The sequence below is a fragment of the Aspergillus candidus genome (assembly GCF_002847045.1).
Source record: "Aspergillus candidus strain CBS 102.13 unplaced genomic scaffold BDW47scaffold_48, whole genome shotgun sequence".
Lineage (NCBI taxonomy): Eukaryota > Fungi > Ascomycota > Eurotiomycetes > Eurotiales > Aspergillaceae > Aspergillus > Aspergillus candidus.
The window spans coordinates 1-14,432 of NW_020194053.1; the positions used below are offsets into that span (position 1 = coordinate 1).

General features: G+C 52.9%; 5 protein-coding genes across 5 annotated transcripts; 3 read left to right on the forward strand and 2 right to left on the reverse strand.

Moving 5' to 3' along the window:
* Positions 1-95: 95 nt before the first annotated feature.
* On the forward strand, positions 96-1,512 carry BDW47DRAFT_128212 (zinc-coordinating transcription factor SFP1; the record flags this gene model as incomplete). The annotated part of the gene is made up of 2 exons (XM_024816815.1): positions 96-1,148; positions 1,201-1,512. The coding sequence occupies 2 exons, from the start codon at positions 96-98 to the stop codon at positions 1,510-1,512; spliced, it is 1,365 nt and encodes a 454-aa protein (XP_024669292.1).
* A 2,356-nt stretch (positions 1,513-3,868) lies between these two features.
* BDW47DRAFT_110567 (transcription initiation factor IIA large subunit) lies at positions 3,869-6,705 on the reverse strand. The gene is made up of 4 exons (XM_024813759.1): positions 6,109-6,705; positions 5,871-5,972; positions 4,347-5,497; positions 3,869-4,300 (listed from the first exon to the last, which is right to left on the reverse strand). The coding sequence occupies exons 1-4, from the start codon at positions 6,124-6,126 to the stop codon at positions 4,261-4,263; spliced, it is 1,311 nt and encodes a 436-aa protein (XP_024669293.1). The 5' UTR covers positions 6,127-6,705; the 3' UTR covers positions 3,869-4,260.
* Positions 6,688-9,073, reverse strand: BDW47DRAFT_110570 (WD40 repeat domain-containing protein). Its single transcript, XM_024813760.1, has one exon. It carries the CDS (start codon positions 8,742-8,744, stop codon positions 6,879-6,881), a length of 1,866 nt encoding a protein of 621 aa, XP_024669294.1. The 5' UTR covers positions 8,745-9,073; the 3' UTR covers positions 6,688-6,878.
* A 101-nt stretch (positions 9,074-9,174) lies between these two features.
* Positions 9,175-12,019, forward strand: BDW47DRAFT_110571 (Kelch motif domain protein). Its single transcript, XM_024813761.1, has 3 exons — positions 9,175-9,826; positions 9,900-10,331; positions 10,380-12,019. Exons 1-3 carry the CDS (start codon positions 9,823-9,825, stop codon positions 11,726-11,728), a joined length of 1,785 nt encoding a protein of 594 aa, XP_024669295.1. The 5' UTR covers positions 9,175-9,822; the 3' UTR covers positions 11,729-12,019.
* Positions 12,020-12,167: 148 nt separating this feature from the next.
* Positions 12,168-14,193, forward strand: BDW47DRAFT_63683 (glycoside hydrolase family 1 protein). Its single transcript, XM_024819495.1, has 5 exons — positions 12,168-12,494; positions 12,568-12,759; positions 12,826-13,298; positions 13,360-13,945; positions 14,001-14,193. The coding sequence occupies exons 1-5, from the start codon at positions 12,439-12,441 to the stop codon at positions 14,137-14,139; spliced, it is 1,446 nt and encodes a 481-aa protein (XP_024669296.1). The 5' UTR covers positions 12,168-12,438; the 3' UTR covers positions 14,140-14,193.
* The last annotated feature ends 239 nt before the right edge of the window (positions 14,194-14,432 follow it).

A 14,432-nucleotide genomic window follows, 5' to 3' on the forward strand; every position in this document is an offset into this window, starting at 1 on the left:
TTTTTGTGTTTGTGTGTGTGTATTGTCTTGGAGGATTTGTCGCCATATGACGCCGCAGACAGGCAGGCTAACAGGGAAATTCTCGCAGTATCATCATGACCGGTACTTCGCCCTTTGCTACGTTTCAGTCCCCCTCGTTCCACTCGTCATCCTACCTACCGAAACTGGAAGCCAACTTCATGCGCGATTTCTCCTGCTGTGGCGTGACCCTCCCGACCCTCCACGACCTGCTGCAACATTACGAGGAAGCTCACGCCACCAAGTCGTTACAGCCGGGAGGACACCGCCCCAGCCAAGGGGACAACCGCGCGGCCATCGCGGTGGCCCTCGCACAGCAGCAGAGTCAGCAGAATGGCAACCAGACCCGTGGAATGCAACCGGACCGGACGATCGACATGCACCGCAAGTTGAACCAGAACCCGCCCTCGCAGCAACACGCGGATCTCGACACCATCGACGACATGGAGCTCGACGAGGCCATGGGTGACGCCGATGCCTCGTCGCAGCTGTTTACCCCGCAGGCGCACGACGGGAATCAGGACGGGTTCGGAAACGGCAACCAGCGGGTTCCGAACTTGAACCTGTCCATGCTTCCGAGTCATCAGGGCTTCAAGGGGTCTCAGCCGGGGACGCCGGTGGGCTCGAATCGCCCTCTGTCGCTGCAGAACAACCCCACCGTCTCGTCGGTCAACACCCCGACTTTAATGGCGAACCCGTTGCAGAACTCGCAATTCCGCGCCACACCGGACTCGTCCGCCCCTGGCACGCCGGCCGAGATCGACGAAAGCGTGGTCGGTGGATTTGGCGATCTGTCGATGCAAAACCCCCTGATGATGCAGGGTCAGCCCCAGTTCGCTCGGTTCACCAGCAACAACGATATGGTCGACCTGTGCATCGACGAGCCGGCCAAGCGCCTGTTCAGTCCCACGGGCGGCATGAATTCCCCCAACGTCCATTTCAAGCTCAGCGGTGCCCAGTACGGTGCGAACAGCGAGATCGCCCGTCGCATACGCGAACAGCAGTTGCTGGCCGGGGTGCCCGACACCACGGCGTTGCTTCCGAACGAGGAGCCCAAGCCCTTCCGCTGCCCTGTGATCGGCTGCGAAAAGGCCTACAAGAACCAGAACGGGTTGAAATACCACAAGGCTGTAAGTTACCATTCTACCACATTCGTATGCTTCCTGACCTGACATTCTCCAGCACGGCCACAACAACCAGCAGCTGCACGACAATGCCGATGGAACTTTTTCGATCGTCAACCCCGAGACCTCGGCGCCGTATCCCGGCACTCTGGGAATGGAGAAAGAGAAGCCGTATCGCTGCGAAGTGTGCGGCAAGCGCTACAAGAATTTGAACGGTCTCAAATACCACAAATCGCACTCGCCGCCGTGTAATCCCGAATTCCAGCTCGCCGCGGGTCGCCACCTGTTCGCCGGCGGAGTCATGCAGGGACAGAACATCAACGTGGCCGGGGCTGGCCTCCCCGGGATTGGTGAAGAGGGACTGTTATAGCCGCTTCTTCCTTCGTCTTTTGAACTGTTTTCTCATCCCACATAATTCGATTCGATTGATTCCGACGGCCCGTTGTGCGACTACGATTTATGATGATGGTTCAGTGATTTGGAGTTTCGATTTTCTTTCTTCCTTTTTCTTTCTTTCTTTGGTGTGAATGTCATATCAACAGCCCGCGGGTTTGGGTCTATTAATAAGTCCGTCCCCTTTGAAGGCCTCCCGAATCCATACAGGTGGGATTTCGGTATGAGACGCCGGTATGAGAGTTTCGGTTGTTTATCACTACAGCTCTTTCTCTTCTATTCGTTCACGAATATCCGCTTCCTAGAGGCGCACGGTTCCTTCTCTTTCTCTGTCTGAGACTCATTCATACATATCCTTCTTAAAACCCGCGTGTGGATCACCGCCGGTAAGACAGACGACACGGGTTTCTGATGCGAATGACTGAACGCGATCGGATCGACATATGAAAAGCAACAGCAACAAGGATAGGATAGGTTAGGATTGGTGCAACACTGGGTATCATGTTTGAAGCATCTTTCGTCTTTTTCTCCTCTTCAACTGTGAAGGGGGAGTGAGCATGCCGGGTTTGGCGTCAACTCTTTGATAGACGATGTTCGTTCAGGCTGGTTCTGCTGGCTTGGTTCTTCCCTTTTTCTTTCTTTCTTCCCCCCCTTTTGATTGGTTCCGTTTTGCTTTTGCTCGTTGCTTTATTTTCACCGGCGGTGTTGACGGAAATCGGTGTTTGTTTGCTTTTCTGGATTTGACTTTTGTCTCCCTGCGAAGCTATGTTGATAGATTTGTTTTTTCCTTTTTCGTCTTTTTGTGTGCGATTTTGATTCCCATGCCTTTGGCTTTGCTTTGCTTTGCTTTGTTATTCAAAAACAAAAAAGTTGGACTCATTTTTATCAGATTGATTGGTTTTATTCTAGTAAGCTTAGAAGCTTCATCTCGCTATCTACTCTTCTCTCTTCTACTTATTATCTATCACCTGCGTATGTATTACCTCGTATATATTACCTACGTAGGATCTACCCTCCTCACTATATACTATCTCCGTACTCCATACAGACTCACAGAATATATCCCCGAACCAGAACAACGGTAAAACACAATCCACCCACCACCCGGGGTCACCCAAACCTCCCCAACTCCGGAATCACCACACTATTACATCATGACGGGAGACCCGAAACCACGGCTCGCATGTATCCATTGCATGTGGGCATTTTCTTCTTCTAATCATTCCGGAATGTTCTAGCCCACACTCACACTCTCTTTCCCTTCTTAGAGGTTGGCTCTGTAAGGCTGGGGGATAGAGTTTGGTGGGTTGGTTGGGTGCCGTCATCGGTTGGATTAAGTTTTTGCCACTGTTGCTTATCTTTTCTTTTTGGGTGGGGAGGGTGGAGAGGAAGATGGATGATGAATGGGTGGATAATATAATGATATTGTTTGGTATTTGGATGGGACTGTTGGTATGTATGTGTTTCGGAATTGGGGATTTTGTAATATTTGTCTATACTTGGATCGAGATAAGATTATGGTTGTTTTTCGAACTTTGTGTTAACATACTTGGGGCAAGATAAGATTTATAACCTTAATCTAGTTATGTAACATTGATTTCTGCTGATCTCTCTACTGTGACCAGTTTGCTGATTGAATGTTACAACTAATTCATATATACCATCTCCCCTGTAGAAAAAGAAACTATAATCTATCTATAACCGAGATATAAGAATATGATATTCTCCAAAGAAACAAAAAAGTATAAATAAATAGTGACCCTGTGTTTAGCTCTACTTTGATAAGTTACTGAAAAATTCAGTGAAGAGTGACTAGTTAGTTATGTACTTAAAAGTAAACCGTGAAGGATATTGAAATCTATTCACCTGTATACTTCACCATCTATGAAAGACCTATCCTAGAATCTGTGGTTGTATTTCATTTGTACTAGAATCATATGGGTTTCCTGTACTACTTACTAAGTAGTGCCTTCGAGAGATGGTAGAAGCTGGGAAGAATAAGCTAGAGGGTCTTATAGTCTTTGGGGTGCTTCCCTGCTTACCTACCCGTCTACTGCTCACTATGTAAGGTGTAGTAGGGTGATGATCATGTGTTTCCTAGTTAGTTGTTCTCCAAGTCCGCCGTTGTGATACCTTGTCTGGTTACCTGTGTTATATTGATGTCTCTGCATTCCGACTGGGTCAATTCAAGTCTGGGGTTGCTGTAGAAGCTGGTAGGGATCAACCATAATCATATATATCCGAGGTGGCTACGTGGTTGTTGGCTTGATACGTATGTACCTACATATTCTACGCTGGCACACTGGATTATCGTTTCTCGAATCAAATTGTTGGTAAGTGAATCCAGTAGGAGAGCAGTCAGTCAGTGGAAAAGCAGTATTCAGCCACCCGCCCGCATAGCGCCATGTGCGCCCCAAGTGCATGAACAAGAAAATAATGAAAAGAAGAAAATAAATGCAGAGCATGTTGTCTGAAGAATGAATTCACGTGATAAGAATATGTAGTCTGGTCGGGTATAGCTTCCACTATTATAGTCCTAGCCAGACGGGTTTTTTTCGTGAGATTGGATGTCAAACTTGCTGCATGGTCATGCGGGCAAAGTCGAGCTTTCTTTATTTGGCTTTATGTTTTGAGGGGAAATAAGTTTTTACACAACAAATGATATCAGAAGCGTAAAGAGTACAGTTCAGTTGTAGGAAAGGGTGACCGTGGGTAAGATGACAGTCTACCACTCGAATTCTCCCTGGCCTTTGTGGAACACATATCTAGTGCTGTTAGCTTTATACCCCTCAAAGATTGATGAAAACTCACTCTTTTCCACCCGTGGTTAAAATGCCATCCTTCAGCGTGCACTTCCACTTGTTCTTAACCCGTTGAACCTTGTCATACGTGCAGAGCATGACCTGGCCCATTGAATCTTCCGCATCATGATCTTCAGCGACCAAGTCGTCCGGGTCGTCGAGATCGGAGTTGATGGCGTCCTCGTCGTCTTCCTCCTGCTCGTCGTCGCCACCCGGTCCGTCGAATTGTCCCCGTGGCATGGTCTTGGATGGTCCAGCTGATGGATCCTCATCGAGCTCCAAACCTCTAGTCGCTGTCGTCATGGCATCCAGCGCCGAAGGTCCCGCGGACCGCTTCTGGTCCAGTGGCAGTAAAAGACCACCTCCCTCCATCTGCAGCATGCGTTGGTTCACGTGTTCACGGAGCAGACGATCGCCTTCTCCACCCTGACGTTGCGCCGCTGCCCGCCGTCGCGCGACCTCCGCTTTCCAGTCTGATAGCGCGTCGTCACCCGCGCCGTCTGTTTGGGAGTTACCCACTGGGTGTTGCGGCATCGGCGGGTAGCCCGGTTCCTGCTTGATCTGGGGTTGGCCATTGGGCATCTGCGGCATGTTTTGGGGGCGCGGTTGGCCGGGTTGGCCGGGCTGGCCGGGCTGGCCGGGATGACCAGGCATTCCCATGTTCAAGTGGGACTGGGCCTGTTGGGCCTGTTGGGCCTGTAGCTGACTGACGGAGTTGGCTGCAGCCGCGCCATACTTCTGGTGCAGCATGTTCGCAGCCCGTTCGCGGGCGGATTGGGAATTTTGAGGGTTTCCCGGCATCATGTTGAGTTGTGGCATGCCAGGGGCATTCAAACCAGGTTCCGTCTTAATATGAGGACCCTGTCCCATGGGAGCCGCGCTGACTGGAGTGGGCGCCTGTAGGGGAGGTGCCGTGCTCGGCATTGACTGTGGTAAGGGCTGCTGGGGAGGGACATGCTGTTGCGGAGGTTGAGATGCGGCAGGCCGAGGGGCGTTAGAGGGGACGGTCGCGGTAGGAGGGAGGATAGGATTTTGGTTCTGAGGTTGAGTCGGAGTCTGGGCGGGGGGTTGATTTTGGGTTTGCGGGGGGTTGTTGGGCTGGGGGGCAGGATCCCACGGAAAATGGGCGACGCCGAGGGAAGAAAGTTTTGCTTGCCAGCTCTGAAAATGTGTTAGAGTTGAGAATTCAACGAGTGGAGTGTGGGGTTGGGCGATGAGCAGAGGTGTATAGTGAGGATGTATATGGAGGATAATTATAGAAGGGGCAGCCTTGGCAGCCTAAGGCAGCAGCGGGTAAAAGCGGCACGGTATAAAAGAGACTCAAAAGCAGGCGGTTCCCCCAGAGATGCCGCACCGCCTCCCGCTTTTTCCAGACCCCGCTTGGCCAGCCTGGGAACGCATCATCGCTCCCTTGCGTGCTTGCTCGCCGTCCAGGACTTTCATCGCCAAAGTATATGGTGGTGAAAAGATAAAGTCGAAAAAAAAGACGAAAAATGAAAAGAGGAGGGAAAAGAAACACAATGCTGGCCCTCACCTTTCTCAGATCCAGCAACGTCTGCTGATCCACTCCGCTCTCTTCGAAATCAACCTGGGATGCATCGCACACCTCTTGGATGACACGATCAAACACCGTGCCCTATATCACCTGGTATCAGCCAAATTCCAAGAGTGATCCAACACGATGGGAAACAGAGTCTGGGGAAGGAATAAGGATGGAGAAGGGCAGGGTGATGTCGCAACTCCGAAGGAGCACTCTCGCAGATAGCACTCACCACCTGCTGGTTCGACATGATCGTGGTGAGAAGAACCCGTAAACAGAAGCGGACTACTGATGGAATTGAAGAGCAGATGAGGCGGAACGGAGTCTGCTGTCGCAATCGTATGGGTGATAGGACGGCGACCGGTAGTTGCCACGGCTATGGCGACACAACCGTCAAGTGACGACTACTGAATGGATGTCCTAGGCCTCAGACTACCTGTGTAGACAGATGGCACCTCTTCACACAACTGGAACTAATGTAAAGACCGAAAAGCGTCGTAAGGCAAGCGATATGGGGGGGACAGTGAACCAGCAAAGAAGTAAGAGACAGGTCAGGTCGTTGTTGAGGTGAAGGTCACTCTAGAATGGGCGAAATCGGTCTTGATCCCTCTGCTTAGTCATCACCCGCCTCACCCAAACTCTGGATGCCTGAGTCCAGTGATCCATATGCAGTAATCAATTCAAACGATCAAGTGAAGAACAAGAACAGAAATGTCAGGGTCGTGGGTTGACTGAGTCAAAGCAGTAGTTACCAATGGTAAAAAGCTCTATTCAAGAATATCGACCAAGATACGATCAACTAAATACATACAACGCCGCCCGCTCGGACGCCAAAACCCCAAAAGAGTGGATATCTGTGGCGTCGCTCGAACACAACGCCGGAAACCCCCCAATGCCAACACCAAAGAACCATGCTCGCAAGCAATTAACCCGAAATTAAAGGATGATAAAAGAAAACAAAAGAAAACATAAGAAAAGGAAGGGAAAAGAAAGAAAAGTCCACTACCGGATGGTCATGGACTTGGTCATCTGAGCCTTGCTACCAACACCGCCTTCCCGGGATGCCGAGGCACTCTGGCCAGGCTTGCGCTCAAAGACCTTCCAGAATTTCAAGCTCTCATCCGCCGCCGCGGTCGCCAGAAGCTGACCGTCCGGGCTGAGACTGCTGTGAAGGACACGGGTCTCGTGCGCGGGGATTTCCACGTTGCGCACCAGAGTCGGGTAGCTCCAGATGCTCAAGGAGTTGTCGGGGAATCCGCTAGAGCTGACGATCTCCCGGTAGTGGTTGCTCCACCGCAAGCTGGTGACCTGGGAGCCGGTGTCGATGCTGTTGGTCCGGGCGCCGGTCGTGGTGTTCCAGAAGTGGATGTGACGGTCGTACGAACCACCCCCGGTGGCCAGCAGGTTCATCTGCCAGGGGCACCAGCTGAGGGCCTTGACGGCCGCACGGTGGTTGGTCTTGGTGAACTTGGGAGCGCTCAGGGAGCGCGCATCCCAGATGTTGACGAGGTTGTCGTTTCCACCGGTGGCCAGCTGGGCGCCGTCGGATCTCCATTCGAGACCGCACACTTCGGATGTATGCGAGACGAGCTCGGCGACCTTGTGCTCCGCAATGCGGACATCGTGGTTGAAGACGAGACCGCTGCGTGCACCAGTGGACAGGGTGTGCTTCGACCAGCCCATGACACCGACGCGGGAGTCGTGTCCGAACATGCTGCGAAGCTTGCTACCCTCCTCAACGTCCCAGATTTGGACCTCACCGGTCCCCAGCCCCACGCCGACGTACGCGCCGTCGCCGCTCCACTTGACGCTGGTCACGTAGGTGTCCGGCGAGGTCTCCAACAAGCAGTCGACAGTGCCCGACTCTGCAGACCAGACGTAGACGTTCCGCTCCAGGCCGATGGCGACCTGGTTGCCGGAGCTCCAATCCAAGAGATTAAGATAGTAGTCATCGACGAGACCAGGCGCATCCAGAACCCTCTCGGGAGCCGTCTGGACTCTGCGGCGGAACTGTGCGGACTGCGCTTTAACGGATTTAAGGGGGCGATTGTATTGCGCACGCAAGTCGATGGGCTTGGACGACTCTGGCGGAGGAGGCTTAAAAGCGAGGATGCGTGTGTTCAGATTCACTCCGCAAGCATCAGCCAGCGAAGATTCGTAAGCAACAGCATCGGGCGCCGGCTTAGTGTATGATTTCGAGCTTTCGGTATCATCCAGGCCCAGGTTCTCAAGAGCCGCAGTGATGTCGTCGTCGGTTCCACGACCGCCAATGTCGAACGCACTGGCGGCGCTAGCTAGAACCGTAGATCCCTCATTGCCGCTGGTCTTGGGTCGCTGGTTCTCTTCAGGCTTAGCGGTACCGGCGGTGGCCAGTCCCTCGCTTGCCGTGCGGTTGGGGATGAATCTGTCTGCCGCGTTGTGGGAGATCCGAACGGTCGTCTTGCCACTCCTTGTGCGGGTCGACGGCTCTTTCCGGCTGGCGGTGTCTTTGCGGAGTCGCTCCTTGGAGGGCGACTGAGTCGGACCCGTCCCCGTCAATTGCCATTCCGAAACACCCAGCTCCAGGTGTTTCGGGGACTTCCGGACACGAGCAATGTTGGACTTGGGAGATTCGCGGTAGCCGCGGGTGGCCTTTGCCATGGATTTGGTGAAATACGAGGAAAGATTTCCCCCGTAGACGGAGCGCTTGTCTTCCTTCGTCCCCTCCGCCGGTTGGCAGGGTGGGGTGAAGGGGCTCGAAGGGTTGGATGCGGCGCTGTCGCCCCGTGTGCGCGGGGAGGGGGTGAGGGGCAAGCGGCCACCGGCGGTTTTAGTTGAGAAGATCCCGTGATGGGTCTTGACGGGAGTTGATACGGAAGGAGTCGCCATGTTGGTATCTATTTACGGAAGACAAAGCACAATCAGGAAGAGAAAAAAGAGCTGGTTCCAGTCGTCGAGGAGAATCCAGTCTCTTAGGGACGCTGGGTAAAGCAGACAAGGATGACGATGTGACTCAGTGAAGATACTCGATGCAAGCACTAAGACAGTTGCAATGGATATCGAAATGCACAGAGTAGCATATAAACCGAGAAAAGAGAAGAGGATAATGAGGAAGAAGGAAAAGGAAAAGCAGAGCGAAAAGGAGGAGGAATAAATACAGGATATAGATTGTGCTTTCACCCATGGCAACGGTTACTGCAGATACGACAACACCCTTCCCGATCGGGTTAGATCGCCACCTGACATGAGGCTCTTCCCTTTTCGGCGGTCGATCGGTCTTGGCGTTTTTCTTTCTCTTTTCCTCCTGAACCATCAAAATCCCCACTCTTTTGTCTCTTTGAACAGTGTGGCAGTGTCTGGATCATGAAAGGGTGGGATTGGATTCATATATGATCTATAACATTCTATCGTGACAGGCAATTATTCTCGTCCCCTCTGTCTTGTCAACCGCAGTCGTGACGGGTCATTCTGTGGTTTCCCTGGTACCGCTAGACTGATATTGATGGCCTGGCAACCCGTCTGCCACCCCATCGACTAGAGACCCGGAATAGTAACGCTCCTGTGGACCCACCTTTATTGAATCTGCCCCTCTAGGGTCCCTTGGACGATGACTTCCCTCTCCACCCCGAATTCGCAGGATACATTCTTAATGTCTGCGAGTCCTTCCGGTCGCCGTGGCAGCGCAGACTCCCGCCCGACCATCCGGAAGGCCCAAGGTCATGTTCCCGCATGCCTGGTCAATGCTTCAGTGACGTATTGCGATAACGATCAGATCTATGCCTTTGGCGGTTTTGATCAGTACACTGATGAAGGTCTTCTAATGACTCCTCTCGCTTGTAGCGTTGTTTAGAAGCAGTCTCTTGTGCTAATATCTCCTCCAATAGTTTACAACCACGTGTTGAAATTAAATTTGAAGACGTGGCGGTGGGAGCTGGTGGATAACTATGGAGATATTCCCGGCGTTCGCATGGGTTGGTCAATTCCGGATAAGACTAATAAGAGGCATCTAGCCGTGGTGCTGACATGTGTGATTTACCTTTCTAGGACATACGGCCACCGTATACCAAGGAGACAAGCTGATCGTGTTTGGAGGTGAAAATGAACATCGCGAATACCTGTCGGATGTCGTCATCCTCGACCTCACAACCTCCACGTGGACTCAACCAGAAATTCGTGGATCTGTCCCGCGAGGGAGGGCTCGCCATGCTGCCGTGATATACGACGAAAAGCTTTTTATCGTCGGAGGTGTGACGGGGGAGAACAGCGTCATCCTTGACGACATATGCTATCTGGATCTCAAAACCTGGACCTGGTCTCGCTCCTGGAAATTTACCGCCCGGTTCGACCATATCGCCTGGGTGTGGGGAGGCCGATTGTGGATCTTTGGAGGACTCGACCCGGACATGGAGCGCACGACCGACATTTGGTGGCTGGACCTCAAAGGCGTCCCGTCTCTTTCAATGGCCGATTCGCAAGGTACCGTGGATTCCCCCGCGACCCCGAACAGGATGACTCACAGCCCAGATGCATTGTTTAGTAGTCCAAACCAACAGCTACCCGGCCGGTCCGGGAGCTACGCCGCCAACTCAGGAAGTGTTCAAGTGCGCAATTCCAATCGTCGCAAGGTCATGGCTCCGGGGGCCATTTCCTGCCTTCGGTTCAAGTCTGGAGCCCATGTACCCTCTCTCTTTTCCGGGACCCACTTCCAGGCCTACGCGTCGGGTGTTTTGCTGGACCTAATCACTCCCTCGGAGACAGTGCGAACGTTCGAATGTAATCTGTCGTCCTTAGAGCTCGATTCACTACGCTGGCAAAAGCTCGCAGATGGCCAGGAAATCTTCAAACCCGGCTTTCGATGGCATTACTGCACAGTCGATACGACCGGCACGAAAGCGTGGCTGTTGGGATGTAGCCTAGATGTCGGGGGCACTCCAGGAACGAGTGACGAAAACTCAATGAGTGAAGTTCTCTGTCTTGATTTGCGACGCTACGGCCTGCTGGGTGACGAGATGGCTGCCGTAGCGGCCGACCAAGCAAGGGTGCGCGTCGCCGAAAGACCGGGCCTGTCGTCGCTGTCTAGCATTGGGACGGATCTCTCGGCCGTATTTGACCAGCCACCGGAGTCTGGCAGTGAGGCTGATTTCACGATCACTGCGAATCCGGACGAGGAGCCGGGCCCCGATGACTATACGGAAGAGCCGAACGTCGATCCCCCCAGCTTCCTGCCACCCAACGTGAATACGTCCCCACCTATCCACGTGCATCGTATCATCTTGCAGTTGCGATGGCCCCACTTTAAACGGCTTTATTCTGCTCGTATGGCCGAGTACCATTCCAAGCGGCTGCACATTCCGGAGCCTTACTCAGTGGTCCGTGCTTTCTTGTACTATCTATACACGGACAGCATTGCCGGGCACCCAGAGTACTGTTCAGATATCATCGATGTGGCGGGGATGCTCGTGATGGCGAATCTGTACGATATGCCCAAACTGCGCCTCCTGTGCGTCAACCGGCTGAGTCGCGAACTCGACGTGGAGAACGCTGCCATTATCTGGGAACGTGCCCGACGCACCAATGAGGAATGGCTCATGCGTCGCGCGTCGCAATTCTGCCTTGGCCACTGGGGTCGGGTCGTGCGCACTGAGGGGTTCAAGTCTCTCAGCCGACAGAACTTGATTGAGTTGTGCGAGGTGGTTGATACGGAGGGCCGGATCGTCGGTGGGCCCGAGTTAGAGCTGGCCGAAGGCTTGGGCGTGGACGGACTGGGTCCGGCTCGCGACTCTAAACGGTCCCAATTGACCCTTGGCGGTACCGCCACTGACGATCTTGACGACCTTGACGGTGATGACATTGACGGGATGGAGATATCATGAGCACTGCTCGTGCCCAAGCCTTTCAAAGTGTTTAATGACTGGTCGGAAGACATGGCAGCACTGATCTAGTTTTAGTCCCTTTTCTTTGCTTTATGCCCGCTTTCTTACTGATTTGTTTGTATTCTATCTCCTTCATCTGGTTCATACGATCTCTATTTCTCACGGGAGAGCATGGTTGGCGGACGGCTGGGCTACTACTGGAATTTCAAAGCGACCAATTTGTGACTTTATGCAAATAATTTGCTTCGCTGTACTTATGCAATTGCATTCAATATCATACTCTCAGACATATTGATTCACTCTCCTCAATTATCTGATCGCTAGTAACGACAGGGAATAGACTAGCCTAATCTAAACCGGACATCGGCCCGTCGAGCCGCTCCTTTGGCCCCGCAGAATGCGCTTTTGTCTTGGGATTCCACACCACTTGCGATCCATGCTCGCTTCAACCCCCCAGAACGGCCTCCTAAATGGTGTTCGGTGGTTGGATCAAGTGGTTCCATACCCAAGAGGGAGCCTGTCGTGGTGGGCTCATCCCCCACTTGCCCCTCAATCGCTGGAATCTGCGGAGAAAGCTCCGGTGAGCTGAAGGCATTTAAACCACCCCTCCCCCGGGAAAATAGAAATCAATCTTCAGTTCTAAGTCTACTGTTTCATATTCTATTAACTAAACAGAAGACATTTTGCACGTCTCATACAAAATCACAATCATGGGCTCTACATCAACTCTCCCGCCCGATTTCCTCTGGGGTTTCGCAACAGCCAGGTAAGACCATATCATTACGCAGTTTACCTGAAACACAGGTCTTCGTCACTGGCAACTGACGATTCCAACACAGCTACCAGATTGAAGGCGCGGTGAGCGAGGATGGCCGAGGTCCATCCATTTGGGACACATTCTGCAAAATCCCAGGCAAGATCGCCGGCGGCGCGACGGGCGACGTAGCCTGCGACTCGTACCACCGCACCCACGAGGACATTGCCCTGTTGAAGACATGCGGTGCGCAAGCATACCGCTTCTCTATCTCATGGTAGATTACGTTCATGTCCCTACTCCATTTCTGCGGACTGTCGTCGACTAATTACTACAAACGCAGGTCCCGCGTCATCCCCCTCGGAGGCCGCAACGACCCCATCAACCAAAAGGGTCTGCAGCACTACGTCAAGTTCGTAGATGATCTCCTCGAGGCGGGCATCAAGCCCTTGGTCACTCTCTTCCACTGGGACCTGCCCGATGAGCTGGACAAGCGCTACGGCGGTCTCCTGAACAAGGAGGAGTTCGTCGCTGATTTTGCCCGCTACGCTCGTGTGGTCTTTGACGCTATGGGCGACAGAGTCAAGTACTGGATTACTTTCAATGAGCCCTGGTGCAGCAGTGTTCTTGGGTACAATGTGGGACAGTTCGCTCCTGGGCGCACGAGTGATCGCACCAAGAGCGCTGTCGGGGATGGTTCGCGCGAGTGCTGGACTGTGGGTCATAGTTTGCTTGTTGCTCATGGGGCTGCGGTGAAGATTTACCGGGATGAGTTCAAGGCGAGGGATGGTGGGGAGATTGGAATCACTCTCAACGGTACAGTCCCTCCCTCACTCCAGCCATGGCTGTCTACAAGAAGCTAATACACGATCAACAGGCGACTGGGCTGAGCCCTGGGACCCCGAGAACCCAGCCGACGTCGAAGCCTGCGACCGGAAGATCGAGTTCGCCATCTCCTGGTTCGCGGACCCCATCTACCACGGCAAATACCCCGACAGCATGGTCAAGCAGCTAGGCGACCGCCTGCCCACCTGGTCCCCCGAAGACATCGCCCTCGTCCACGGTAGCAACGACTTCTACGGCATGAACCACTACTGCGCGAACTACATCAAGGCCCTCACCGGCGAGCCCGACCCCACCGACACAGCGGGTAACCTCGAGATCCTCCTCTCCAACAAGAAGGGCGAGTGGGTCGGCCCCGAGACGCAGTCGCCGTGGCTGCGCCCGTCTGCCATCGGGTTCCGCAAACTGCTGAAGTGGCTGAGTGATCGGTATGGTCGTCCCAAGATCTACGTCACGGAGAACGGAACTAGCTTGAAGGGCGAGAATGATCTCCCGCTGGACAAGCTGCTGGAGGATGAGTTCCGCACGCAGTATTTCCGCGATTATATTGATGCTATGGCTGATGCGTATACGCTTGATGGGGTGAATGTGCGCGCTTACATGGCGTGGAGCTTGCTAGAGTGAGTCATCTACCCTCTTTGGTTTGAAATGGGCTCTAAACTAATGACTGGATAGTAACTTTGAGTGGGCCGAGGGCTATGAGACCCGGTTTGGCGTCACTTATGTCGACTATGAGAATGATCAGAAGAGGATACCTAAGCAGAGTGCTAAGACGATTGGGGAGATTTTCGACCGGTATATTCAAAAGGCTTGAGTTATACACTGGTTGAGGTGAGTATGGGTTGTATGTCAGAGTATAGGATGTTATGAGTGCTATTAGTATTATGGTAGCTATTCAATCGATTTGTATTGTCTTCTAATGTTATTTTGAGCTTATCCTTGAACTGGAAAGAGTGAGGGCTTTCCCTCCTCCTTCCTCCCAGGAAAAAGAAAGGCGGAGAAGGAAAGAAGGAAAAAAGGAAGCAATAGTCATACTTCCTTACGTCCATCATACCTTTTTGCCCCGTTCAGCCCTTAGTCGGCCACCAAGATGACCTGCGAGGAATC

Excerpts from the sequence above, each read along its gene's own strand:
- BDW47DRAFT_110567 (XM_024813759.1), bottom strand. Across the intron at positions 5,498-5,870 it reads CGTTGCTGGATCTGAGAAAG|AGCTGGCAAGCAAAACTTTC; the intron begins GTGAGGGCCAGC and ends ACACATTTTCAG. Across the intron at positions 4,301-4,346 it reads TTAACCACGGGTGGAAAAGA|ATATGTGTTCCACAAAGGCC; the intron begins GTGAGTTTTCAT and ends TAACAGCACTAG.
- BDW47DRAFT_110570 (XM_024813760.1), bottom strand. The coding sequence starts at position 8,744 with ATGGCGACTCCTTCCGTATCAACTCCCGTCAAGACCCATCACGGGATC.
- BDW47DRAFT_110571 (XM_024813761.1), top strand. Across the intron at positions 10,332-10,379 it reads TTCAATGGCCGATTCGCAAG|ATGCATTGTTTAGTAGTCCA; the intron begins GTACCGTGGATT and ends CTCACAGCCCAG.
- BDW47DRAFT_63683 (XM_024819495.1), top strand. The coding sequence starts at position 12,439 with ATGGGCTCTACATCAACTCTCCCGCCCGATTTCCTCTGGGGTTTCGCA. Across the intron at positions 12,495-12,567 it reads TGGGGTTTCGCAACAGCCAG|CTACCAGATTGAAGGCGCGG; the intron begins GTAAGACCATAT and ends ATTCCAACACAG. Across the intron at positions 13,946-14,000 it reads ATGGCGTGGAGCTTGCTAGA|TAACTTTGAGTGGGCCGAGG; the intron begins GTGAGTCATCTA and ends ATGACTGGATAG.